Source organism: Fopius arisanus, unplaced genomic scaffold, assembly GCF_000806365.1.
Source record: "Fopius arisanus strain USDA-PBARC FA_bdor unplaced genomic scaffold, ASM80636v1 scaffold00009, whole genome shotgun sequence".
Lineage (NCBI taxonomy): Eukaryota > Metazoa > Arthropoda > Insecta > Hymenoptera > Braconidae > Fopius > Fopius arisanus.
This window is the reverse complement of record NW_011887748.1, coordinates 1,105,935-1,119,670: the sequence shown is the minus strand read 5'-3', so window position 1 is coordinate 1,119,670 and position 13,736 is coordinate 1,105,935. Positions and strand designations below refer to the sequence as shown.

At 39.7% G+C, this 13,736-nt stretch overlaps 1 protein-coding gene across 6 annotated transcripts in view; it reads left to right on the top strand.

Annotated features, from left to right (window-relative positions):
• sls (sallimus) overlaps window positions 1-13,736 on the top strand; it is a 62,616-nt gene that overhangs the window by 6,322 nt on the left and 42,558 nt on the right. For 4 of the 6 annotated variants that reach the window (XM_011316911.1, XM_011316912.1, XM_011316914.1 and 1 more), the window contains exons 10-16: window positions 43-8,036; window positions 8,114-8,300; window positions 9,133-9,472; window positions 9,559-10,618; window positions 10,697-10,853; window positions 10,942-11,108; window positions 11,188-11,317. In XM_011316911.1, coding sequence (XP_011315213.1) covers window positions 43-8,036; window positions 8,114-8,300; window positions 9,133-9,472; window positions 9,559-10,618; window positions 10,697-10,853; window positions 10,942-11,108; window positions 11,188-11,317 — 10,035 coding nt within the window. Of the gene's footprint in view, window positions 1-42; window positions 8,037-8,113; window positions 8,301-9,132; window positions 9,473-9,558; window positions 10,619-10,696; window positions 10,854-10,941; window positions 11,109-11,187; window positions 11,318-12,836; window positions 13,634-13,736 lie in introns of those variants that run through there. The other 2 variants (XM_011316916.1, XM_011316913.1) reach the window with 2 other exon arrangements.

The following is a 13,736-nucleotide window of genomic DNA, read 5'->3' as shown; positions in this document are numbered from 1 at the left end:
GATATTCAACTGAATTTTCTAATCCTTTCATCTTCATTACAGGACACCGATTCCGCCCCATCCATGACTTTGGTTATGTAGCACTCGACGTAATTGACTTGATTGCTGAGGATTCAGGAACTTACACATGCCGGGCAGTGAATCTAGTTGGGAGTGATGAAGTGACTTGTGTCCTGACTTGTCGTTCAACAGCTCAAATTCTCACAAGCACTCAAAATGAAACAGGCTTAGAGCGAATTCATTACCTTGAGGATCGGTCTAAGTACCGTCGCCATGAAGATATTGAAGAAACCACAACCCAGGCGCCAATTTTCACAACGTCTATCAAAAATATAGAAATTAAAGAAGGCCAACGTGCGCACTTCGAATGCCGACTCATTCCTGTGTCCGATGCAACAATGAACGTTCAATGGTTCCACAATAATGTTCCAGTCAAAGCTGGGTCACGGTTTGTTGAAACCAATAGTTTCGGATTTGTTGCATTGGACATTATGTATGCCTATCCGGAAGATTCTGGTACTTACACATGTCGTGCTAAGAATGCTATTGGAGAAGCTATGACATCAGCAACAGCAATTGTTCACTCGAAAAAATCGATTTATATGGAGTCGCAAAGAGAGGAAGTTCTCCAGCGTCTTCAGCACTTGGAAGATAGCTCAAGATATCAGAGAAGGCAAGTGCAGGAGGAGAAAGTGACTCAAGCCCCAGTGTTCACCATGCCAATCAAGGATCTTCGCGTTGCTGAAAATCAAGCTGCCCACTTTGAAGCACGGGTTATTCCCGTAGGCGACTCTAGACTTAAGGTGGAATGGCTTCGAAATGGAGTGCCTATTGAAGCTTCTAATCGCGTTACCACGATGCATGATTTCGGATATGTTGCATTAAATATGAAATATGTAAATCCCGAAGATTCGGGGACTTATACATGCAGAGCTACCAATGATCTTGGCGAAGCTGTGACATCAGCAACATTATTCGTTCAATCTAAAGCTGCTCTTCAACTTGAATCACAACATGAAACTGCATTGACCAAAATTCAACATCTTGAGGATACAAGTAAATATCAGAGGCGCGAAGAGGAAGAGGTGACTACCACGGAAAAGCCTCGCTTCACGGTCAAATTGAATGGACCGACAAATTTGGTAGAGGGACAAAGTGCACATTATGAATGTCGGATTGAGCCGTATCCGGATACAACCATGAAAGTGGAATGGTTCCACAACGGTAAGCCACTATCAACCGGTCATCGGTACAGAACAACCTGTGACTTTGGTTTTGCATCGCTGGATGTTCTGACGGTTTATCCTGAAGACTCCGGTACATACACTTGCAAAGCTACTAATAAAAATGGATCTGAGCAAAGTTCAATTCAATTATCCGTTAAATCTCGAGCATCAATTAGCCATGAGACTCAGCATGAAAATGCTCTGAAGAAAATTCAATATTTAGAGGATGACTCACGTTATAAACGCGTCGATCGCGAGGAGGCGATAATAGCAGAAAAGCCTAAATTCGGAAGACCTTTGAAAAATATTGAACACTTGCCAGAAGGAAAGAGTGCTCATTTGGAAGCGACTCTAACACCTGTCAATGATCCTACTATGGTTGTGGAATGGTATCGAGATGGAAAGCCAATACCACAGGGCCATAAATTCAAAACAACTTATGATTTTGGTTATGTGGCGTTGGATATTTTGTACGCATACCCAGAAGATTCGGGTACTTACATGTGTAAGGCAAGAAATGCGGTAGGAGAAGCGGTTACAACTTGTGTCATCACCGTTGATTCTAAGCAATCTCTATATCTTGATACATTAGACTCTCAAAGATTGGAAAAGATTAAACAGCTGGAGACAGTAGAAGTGAAGGAAGTCGCTGAGAAAGAAATAGTTCATCAGAAACCCGTTTTCTTGACAGCTCTAAACAATTTGGATTACTTGAAAGAAGGTGAGCACGCACATCTAGAATGTCGAGTGGAGCCATTAAATGATGCCAATCTCAAAATTGAATGGTTCGTCAACGGTATTGCGGTCAAAACAGGACATCGCTTCCGTAAAACTCACGATTTTGGTTACGTTGCTTTGGATATTTTATACGCATACTCTGAAGATTCTGGCACTTATATGTGCAAAGCGACAAATCTCGCTGGCGAGGCTGTTAATACGTGCACTATAAAAGTTGGTTCTCGTAGAAATATACTCCTAGATACCCAACATCCAGACGGATTAGAGAAAATTCGTGAGCTCGAGGCTCAAGGACATCCAGCTCGATTGGAAGTTGAAGAAGCGCCATTAGCACCACCAAGATTTGTAACCGAATTGCGCGGAACTACCCAAATATATGAAGGTCAAACAGCGCACTTCGAGTGTCAAATCGAGCCACTACATGATGCCAATTTACGAATTGAATTTTACCACAATGGAAAACCGCTTTCATCTGCTTCTCGTTTACACGTAACATTTGATTTTGGTTACGCCGCACTGGACATAACTCATGCCGTACCAGAAGATGCAGGTGTATATTCGGTTCGTGCAATTAATGCTTTGGGACAGTGTGAATCATCGATTAATCTCACTGTCATCCCACGAGATAATATTATTCAAGATTCTCAACGACCAGAGGGCCTCGAAAAAATTCGTGAATTAGAATCGCACGAGCCATGGAAGAGACCAGAAGTAGCTGAAGCCGTCACCAGACAACGGCCTGTATTTACCCAACCATTGCAAAATATTGATGGAATAATGGAAGCTCAAACCGCTCATTTCGAGTGTCGTTTGATACCCGTTGGAGATGCATCTCTCAAAGTTGAATGGTTTAGAAATGAAAAACCTCTGGAGGACAGCTCTCGAATAACAAAAGTTCATGATTTTGGATTTGTCTCGTTAGACATTGGACATGTTCGCGATGAGGATCAAGGAATTTACATGTGCCGTGCATCTAATCCACTTGGTGAAGCGGTGACAACAGCTTCGATGAAAATTTTAAGTAAAGACAGTATTCTGAGGGATACACAACATCCTGAAGCGCAAAGAAAGATTGCCCAATTGGAAGCCGACAAACCCATGCGGCCTGATGAACCTGACAAAAAATTCGACAAGCCTATTTTCACCCAATTACTGACAGGCCCCAACGAACTCTGGGAAGGACAAATGGCACATTACGAGTGTCGTGTTGTACCTGTTGGAGATCCTACTCTTCGATTCGAATGGTATATAAATGGTGTAGAGCTCAAGAGGGGCTCTCGTTTCCACGTGAATCATGACTTTGGATTCGTTACATTGGACATTTCAAATGTAATTGCTGAAGACTCGGGTGTGTACTCGTGCAAAGCAATAAATGAATCCGGAGAGGCGATTTCATCGATATCGTTGAAGGTCAGAGCCAAATCTGCAATCGATAAAGACTCCATTCAACCCGACGCCTGGCAGAAGATACAACTCAAAGAGGCAGAAATGAATAAAGTTCCTGAAATGTTTATCGATACAACTCCTCAGCAAGCACCAGTCTTCACCACTCATTTGAAGAGCTATGATAAATTACAAGAAGGCCAGCATGTGTACTTGGAGGCACAAATTGAACCGCGTGCTGATCCCCATTTACGAACTGAATGGTTTAAGAATGGTGTATCTCTTCAAACCGGAACTAGACTGCGAAGTACATTTGATTTCGGGTTAGTGACTCTTTCTATTAATGGATTGAGAGCGGATGATTCAGCAATTTATACGTGCAGAGCTACGAATTTACTCGGTGAGGCGGTATCGACTTGTAGTTTGAAAATTGATGATCGTCACTGGCTTTTGGGTGATACTCTACATCCAGATGCCCTTTCGAAAATTAGTAAACTAGAAGAGCCAGTAATAGGAGCACCTGAAGAATCTGAGCCAACGTATGAGGAGCCTGTGTTCATCACACATCTAAATAATGTTGAATGCACCGAGGGAGACAATGTTCACTTTGAATGCAATGTTGAACCTTCTAAAGATCCAACTATGAAAATCGAATGGTTTATTAATGGCAAGCCTATTCCAACCGGTGCCCGATTTAAATCCACATATGATTTTGGTTACGTTGCATTGGATATTAATCATACTTATGAAGAAGACTCAGGTGTCGTTACAGTCAAGGCCACTAACTCTAAGGGCTCTGCGGTGACTACAGGAACTTTGAAATGTACAAGCAAACAGAGTATTTATCTACAAACTCAGCATCCTCAAGGTGAAGCTGGTTTAGAAAAAATACAGGAAGCTGATGAAGCAATGCGAATGAGATCGAAACGGCCGGATGATGCTCCTGACCACCAATTTGGTAAACCTATTTGGACTGTACCCCTGCAGCCAGAGTTCAAATTAAATGAAACCGAAGCTCTACATTTGGAAGGACAAGTTGAACCGAAGGATGATCCCAACTTGAAAATTGAATGGTATTTCAATGGCAAGGCATTGGCACACGGTACTCGCTATAAAATGACCAGTGACTTCGGTTTTGTCACATTAGATGTTTGCGATGTTTATGAGCGTGATACGGGGATTTATACGTGCAAAGCTTACAACAAGTCGGGAGAAGCTTTCACTTCAACAACAGTATTTTGTACCAGTAAGGAAAGCATTATCGAAAAATCTCAGCATCCCAAAGGAAAAGAAGGTCTTGAAGCCATTCAGGACCTTGAAGAATCTCTCAAGAAGCAGGATAAGAAGCCAGCCGATGTAGATGAAGGCCATCCACCAGTTTTCACATCACAATTTGAAAATCTTGTGAATTTATCAGAAGGTGAAATCGCTCATTTCGAGGCATCTCTGACACCCACCGGTGACCAGACAATGAAGGTTGAATGGTTTTATAATGGCAAACCACTTGACGCCAGCCATAGAACACGAACGGTATACGCCTTTGGAATGGTTGTCCTGGAAGTTTTGGGAACAAAGATTGATGATTCAGGAACCTATTCGTGTCGTGCTACAAATAAATGGGGCACTGCCGAAATTTCCGTAGAATTAGAATGCGTCGATAAATTTAAGGGGCAAAAACCGAAATTTACAACGCATATTCAGAGCCTCGAGGGATTGAAAGATGGGCAATCAGTGCATTTCGAATGTACATTGATTCCAGTTGGTGATCCCAACATGAAAGTCGAATGGTTCCACAACGGTAAGCCTCTGCGGCATTCTTCCCGTTTCAAGATGGTTTCTGATTTTGGTTTCGTCGTTATGGATATTGCTGGAGTTATGTCGCATGATAGCGGTGAATACGTCTGCAAAGCCAGCAATAAATTCGGAGAAGATTTCACTAGAGCGACTATCAAGTGCTTCGGAAAGAGCGGTGTTTATTTAGACTCATTACAACCCGATTCATTAGCGAAAATCCGGGAACTCGAGGCATACACCGGCGAACAATCTCATATTTCCACCGCCCCGAGCACAGAACCGCCCAAATTCATCACTCATATTAAAGATATTACAAAACTCGTTGAAGGACAATCAGCGCACTTCGAGGCACGTTTAACACCAGTCACTGATCCAGATCTCAAAGTTGATTGGTATTACAATGGTAAAAAATTACCGCATGGACATCGATACAGAACCTTCCACGATTTTGGCATTGTTATCCTCGATATTCTTTATTGTTACGAAGAAAATTCAGGTACTTATGAGTGTCGAGCGGTCAATAAATACGGTGAGGATGTTACCAAGGCAACATTGACCTGTCAATCTAAAACAAATTTAATTCTTGATTCACAACTGCCACGAGGAATGGAGAAAGGATTGGAAAAAATTCAAACTCTCGAGGACTCCTTGGTTAAGACGAAGGATGAAAAAACAACTGAGGAGCGTGGAAAAGCGCCAGTGTTTGTTGTACCTTTGAGTAATATCGATGGACTACGAGAGGGAGAGAGTGCACACTTTGAAGCACGATTAACTCCAACAGATGATCCAAAGCTCAAAGTTGAATGGTTCTGGAATGGTAAACCACTCAGAACAGGTTCACGCTTCCGCACATTCTGTGATTTTGGTTTCGTTATACTGGAAATATCACCAATTTATCCAGAAGACTCTGGCGAATATAGTTGCCGTGCAACCAATGAATACGGTGAAGCTGTTACAACTTGTTTGATGAAATGCACTGGTAAACGAAGTATTATCCTTGAATCGCAACTACCAAAAGGAATGGAGGGAACAATTGATAAAATCGCTGAACTGGAAGGTCTTGGTGGTGAATTGGATCAGACAATGCCAGATGATGATACAGGTAGACCACCCGAATTCATAACTACACCATCTGATTTAACTCTGGGCGAAAATTCTCTGGCTCATTTCGAGTGTAAATTATTGCCAGTGAATGATTCGAGTATGAGAGTTGAATGGTTCCACAATGGAAAACCACTCAATGCTGGAACTAGAATTAAAACAATCCATGATTTTGGTTTCGTCATTCTCGAAGTATCCAATTGTTATCAGCGTGATTCAGGGTTATACACATGTAAAGCGACAAATCGTCACGGTGAATCTACGGTATCTTGTAAGCTTCAAGTGCGCGGACGCCAAGGTATCATACTGGAACCACAATTACCATCGAATTTCAAAACTGGCACTGAAAGTATTCAAAAATTGGAGGAAGCCCTTTATAAGAAGGACGAGTTAATAACTGAGGAAGAAACACCTAATCCTCCGAGATTTATAGTTGAACTAAAAGACATAGAAGTCGAAGAATCATCACCCAGTCACTTCGACTGCCGAGTTGAACCAGTTGGCGATCCAACAATGCGTATTGACTGGTTCCATAATGGAAAGCCATTTGCTACAGGTTCTCGCGTCCATCAAATCAATGATTTCGGATTTATCTCTCTAGATTTATCGTATACTTATGCTAGAGACAGTGGAGAATACATATGCCGTGCAACAAACAAATGGGGATCGGTCAAAACCAAAGCTACTATTATTTGTAAATCCAAGAAAACTATTGACTTTGAATCCCAGTTGCCCTCGGGAATGAGTAGTGAAAAACTCAAAGAATTAGAGCGTGGACCAGTCAGTGAGCCGTTGCCAGTAGAGGAATTACCCCGTGTGCCACCGAAATTCATTACTCACATTCAGTCAGTCACGGTTGAAGAATCTGAGCCTGTGAGATTTGAATGCCGAGTTGAACCTAAAGAAGATCCAACATTGCGCATTGAATGGTACCGAAATGGTAAACAAATACCCGCTGGCCATCGGTATAGGACAATTTACGATATGGGCTTCGTATCGATGGATATTCTGTATGTTTATCCAGAAGATTCTGGTGAATATGTTTGCAAAGCTATCAATGATTGGGGAGAAGATACAACAAAGGCATCTGTCTCCTGTAAAACATTGCCAAATATTATTCTGCAGAATCAAGTTCCAAAGGGCATGAAAAAATCAGAAGCCCTTATGCAAATGGAAGCTACCATAAAAAAATATACGTCTGAAGTTCATTTGACTGAGGATGATCTTTACGATGCAGAGAAAAGACAGCCACCACGATTCGTAACTCAAATTCAAAATCAAACGGAATTAGTGGAAATGAATAGTACGAAGTTTGAATGTCAACTAGCACCAGTGGGTGATCCAAATATGAAAGTTGAATGGTTTTTCAATGGCAAACCACTGCCTCACAAGAATCGGTTCTCACCGATCTACGATTTTGGCTATGTAGCTATGAACTTCGCATGGATTTATCCAGAGGATAGCGGTGAATACCTATGTAGAGCCACAAATTTGTATGGAATGGATGAAACAAGGGCTGTTATAAAAACTTCTGGAAAGCCAGGAATCATTTACGATTCGCAATTGCCAAAGGGAATGAAGAGTATAGAAAAGATTCGAGAAATGGAAGCTGCTTGGCAGATATCTCCTGAACAAGAAACCGAGGAAGAAAAACCCAAAGCTGCCCCTGTATTTGTTAGTAAACCTGAACCTGTGGAAGTCGAGGAGAGCGATTGCTCAAGATTCTGTTGTCGAGTTACTGGACACCCTAAGCCCAGAGTCATTTGGTTGATCAACGGTCACACTGTCGTCAACGTGAGTGAATTGCCTTCATATCTTCCCAGATCCACTTGAATAAAATCACTACATTAATCTAATCTATAAAATCACAGGGAGCCCGCTATAAGCTCATCTACGATGGTATGTATCATCTTGATATTCCGAAAACACGTCAGTACGATCATGGAAAAATTGAGGTCGTCGCACGAAATTCACTTGGCGAGAGTCGATGTGAGACGACACTATCCGTCAAACCACGAAGCGATGATTATCGTGGAGTTCTCAAAAATTCACCAAGACGTGAGTATCTAAAACTTCTGACATTCATTTTCAACACTCAGCAACATCCAATTGTTAATATTCTTCTCATTGACTACAATTTGAAATTCATACATTCCATAAGCCAATATTAGATTGTACGGAATCATGAAACTATGTATCCAAATAGTTACATACAACATCAGTACGACACATAAATCACATTCGGAAACAAAATGAATTAGAGACATCTAATATACTACTCAATATCCCTCAATCCCTCTTCCTCTATAACTGAGCACCTGTGGTAGTTGAACCTGCTGCTTCTTTCTCCAACGATGCTTCTGTACTGATCATCAAAATTATGGATAATGCAAAAAATATCTACATTATTGTTAAATGAGACGTATAACTGCTAAGAAAGCACTTCTGCCAGGTATGGAATATCATAACCAAAACCCTTTAAATGCATGCACCGTAAAAATGATACCATCTTTTATTTATTATTCGATTTTCTATTCACCTATGGATTATGCAATCATCGCAGCGATTTTTGCTTGCTTATTATGAACGAAAATGAAATCTTTATAACTTGTCAAATTTATGTAACTACCAAATCCCAGGGGTGAATCCAATTAATTTTTTCAACTGAGGTACGATCACGAAATAGAGAGAAATTATTGTAAATGTTGTAAATCACGAATGAGGTAGTGTGTCGTATTTTTGCCTAAATAGGAAATAGTATTTGAAGAGGTATTATGGAGAACAATTGCTCTGCGCACCTGTGATCTGTTGAAAATTACAATTTGCATGCTTTTTATGGATTTAGCATGAACTATTATCGACAGTATGTATTAATATTATTGGTCATTAGCGTGGTATGATATTGAGCACACTCAGTATCAATCAGATCGGACCAACACAGAACTGGAACGAGTTTTCGATGAGCGACAACAAAGCATGACCCAAAATGTTGGAATTAATACTGATCACCTCGGTCAGAAAGTATTCAAAGAACCGGATACAGACTGGCAAAAAAATGTCAAGACCATGAAAAAAGAGCAATATTACAATAAATTAATGAATCTCGAAGAAGAACAGCTTCTGAAAGAAGCTCGACTGAGAGAGGCAAGTCATCAATTTGCAATTCCTGGAGAGAAGGTCATCAATAGTTCCATCGCTAAGGGAATGGCACAACAGTACCAAGATAATTTGTGAGTAATTATTCTACAACATTTGACGTATTAATATCACGGGCTACGATATAGGATAATAAATTAATCTCTCAATCTATCTGTAGGCAAACCGACCAGAAAGAAACAGTCGTGTCCAAAGCTAGTATTAAGAAACCATTTGTAACGGAAGTTGATATTGATAATCGAAGGCTTCAAGGCACTGGAAAACATCCTCCAGAACCTACAGGATCAGCAGTACATGGTCGTGAAGTACATGTTGCCAAACAAAAACAGACCCAGAAGGAGGTGAAGGGTGATACTGAAATAACACGTAAAATCACAGCTACCGAAACAACGGAAGTTGAGCATAAAGCCAGAACGCAGGAGCGAATTGTTGAAGGGCCTGTTCTACCATCAAATCCTCCAGTTTTCACCAAAAAAATTCAACCATGCCGTGCATTCGAACAAGAGCAAGCGCGTTTCGAAGTTGAATTTGATGGAGATCCACTGCCTACAATCCAATGGTATCGTGAAGATTTCCCAATTAAAAATTCATCGGATCTTCAAATTTACACATTCAGTACTAAATCAGTATTGATAATTCGTCAAGTGTTTATGGAAGATTCGGCCGTATTTTCGGCTATCGCTGAAAATCGCGGTGGTAAAGCCAAATGCAGCGCCAATCTCATTGTGGAAGAGCGACGACGACAGCCCGGAAGGGGTGGAACTATTCCCCCAAGTTTCGTCACTACAATTCAAAGTACATCAGTAACAACTGGACAACTTGCAAGATTCGATGCTAAAATCACCGGAACCAAGCCAGTAGATGTTTATTGGTTGAAGAATGGCAAAAAAGTAGTCGCTGATATCCGATACAAAACATTGGAGGAAGACAACACTTATACACTTCTCATACTGGAAACGGTACCGGAAGACAACGGAAAGTACGAGTGTGTGGCAATAAATCGTGCTGGTGAAGCCCGTTGTGAAGCTGAATGCACTGTCCGAGGATTACAGCCGTCATCTGCCAAGCCATCAAAGACATCAACCGCTCAAATGGAGAAAGCACCGGTTGTCACTGAACCACTGAAAGATCAAGTAATCAAAGAAGGAGCTTCTGTTGCTTTCACTTGTCGAATCAGTGGAAAACCGACGCCTACTGTGCAGTGGAAGAAAGGAGACAAAGTAAGAATCGACTTCTATACAACTCACGAACAGATTTAATTGGTATACATAATATGTCATTTTTATTCCTCGGTGTAGATTATCAAGCCTTCCAAATACTTCCAAATGCAAAAAGAAGGCGATCAATGCACATTGCGAATTTCGGAGGCTTTTCCGGAGGACGAAGGCGTCTATAAATGTGTGGCGAAAAATTCTGCTGGGGATACCACTACATCAGCAAATCTCCGTGTTCTAGGTATGGATCTAATTACTGCGCCTTTGAGAATGCCTTACTGATTAGAGATGAATAACAAATTTTTTTTCCTCGCTTAATCGTCATTTAGCACCAGAAAGTCCAGACATGTTACCGAAGTTGACACCGTTGAGAGATCAAATTGTTTCGGAAGGACAACCAGCTCAATTTAAAACGCAGATTATTCATCCAAAATTGAAGCCAACTATTCAATGGTACCGTGAGGGATTATTAATTCCACAGTCACCAGATTTTCAGGTAAATTTGAACATGTTCTTTATTCCTAGAGAATACCTTGGAGGTCAACTGAATTTGAGAACTTTCTTTCAATTTTCAGATGATTCACGAGGGCAATAATGCAGTTTTACTGATAGCTACAACTTATGAGGAAGATTCTGGCACCTTCACATGCCGCGCTACGACTTCCGTTGGTACAGTGGAAACTTCGGCAAGGCTGGTTGTAAAAAGTAAGATATAATGAAATACAAATTAATTGCTAACCCCTACAGTGTGATGATGTTAGTTTTTATTGTTTTTTTTCTCAATCTATTAATGAACTCGAGAATAAATCTCTGCTTGGGAAGATAGTATTATGAGAGAGAGAAACATTAGGATGTGAGCATATAATGTTTCATCATCATATACTATCGCACAAACAGTGAAGTAGACATTTAGAGCAAGAACAGTCACCTAATAATGATCCATAGGAACAGAATCCATCGGACAGTTGTTATTTCATTATTTATCACCCAATATATTTTTGATTGTTACTAACCAATATTCAAGGAGAAAAAGTTCGGTCCAAGTTTCATGTACGCTATTTACTCCTGTACTTGAGAGAATTTTCAAATGAAAAAAAATTGGAAGTCATTCGACTTTTCGTTTCCTCCATAACAAAACGTAACAAAAAAGTCTACAGAAATAAAAACTATTGAATAACGATTTAAAAAAATCTCAAGGTGCTTATGAATAACGCAAACTAGATGTTTGCCAAAATTACGAAATTGTTTGAAAAAAAAAGCAAAGAAACATGAAGAACTCACGACATTACACAATACTCCTAGCCGTGCATCTCAAGCATACGATTTTGTAAAACGGTGAAATACTCAGAATAATAATGTGTAAAGCAGAATTATATGATATCTTTTTACCGTTACTAGTAGACGTATAAATGTAAGTTCTAACATCCTATTAATGGAAAATATTTATTGTATCATAGAAATTTATCTAAATAAAATTATAAAATTGTGCAGAAATAAAATATCTTAATGATGAAACATTATCATGAATCATTCTGTTGAGATATAAGAGATGTTAGTCGAAATGGTCAATTTATGCAAAACCTTTTTTTTTAACACTCCTGGGTAATAAAGAGTGGAAAATAATTGTCAAGTTGAATAGAAAAGACCGGACAACAAATCAATATGTTAGAAAATTATCCATAAAAAACAGCTCATTATTTTCAACTTTTCAAGGACAATTCTTAAAAAAGAATATTTGCTACTCAGCTCCTCCAAACAAATTGAAGAATTTACTAAGGAGCCGTAGTCGGAGTGTGCCGTGTGCACTCGCCATGGCTAGAAATCTCGAATTATTTTTAACTTCTTGATTGTGTATTACATTACCTACCTATATTTGGTCACACTGTGCAAGTAGACATGAACCCGCTCTTTCTCCCTCTTCATGTCTCTCTTATTCCCTCTCGACTCTCAAGGCGTTTATTCTGAAAATTTCCCAAGTCAATTTTTCTCATGCAAAAATTCTCATGTTCTGTCAAAATAATTGTCAAATTTTCAATGTTCATGTCGGGTTCTGTTGTCTCGCCTCTTTTTGATTCATTAAATCAAATAAATTTATTCACATCCAATTACACACTATCCTATCCATGGAATAGAGAGGATCCAAGAGCAGTGGGCGAGAAAGATAAAAGCTTGAATTAGGAATATTCTACACATTATGAATCATCACGAGTTTCACGTATATCAGAGTTGGCTGGATAGCTTGCGGACCTATTTCGGAAAGGGCTCCCCTGGGAAAACGCCGATGTTCTGGTGATGCAGCGGGCCAGAAATAATCAGCCACATATTCGTGTCAATGGACCTTATAGCACATCATGTGGGGGAATAGAAGAAAGACTTTATGACGACGGGAGCAATTTTCCAGACCTAATTTGGAAGAAACACTACGACAACAACAATCTAGAATTAATCGGAAGAGAGATTCCAATTTCGCTGCCATTTTCCAATGGTCAGACTATTTTCTGCAAATCAACATAAAAATTTCAATCTTTTATAATACTGTACACTGTTACATGAAATTACCAAAAGATTAGAATACAGCAAATGATTAATTTCTGATAAAAGGGACACAATATTGCAACAAAATGAAAAAAATGTCAAGTACAAAATAGACACTGCCTTATAAGGCCAAATATGTCTGTTATATTTGAGATTTTATACATTTTTTTTGTAAATCTAGCACTTAAATATATCAGCATAATCAATAAATAAAAAGTCACACGAATCTTGGACCACTTGTTTAATGCACAATCTGCGAATATATTTATGAGAATTCATGTCTCTGCTTTTTTTCACTCCACTTGAATAAGAAATAATAAAGCACAACTTCCACAATTACTTCTTTGATTAAAAAAACTAACGAAAATCACTGGTAATATTCACAATATCGAAGAAACAATACTATTTTCATAATAATGTATGAATAACTTTCTATGGCGATCTCCAGCTGATGACTAGCAACGCTTTTGCCACAGTTGCAACTGATGTAGCGGTGAGAAATAGAATAGCCCCTCCATATTATTTTAAAGACTCGGTACATCGCTTTCCCCCACTCATATGAAAACCCTGATGGGTGAAGAAAAATTAT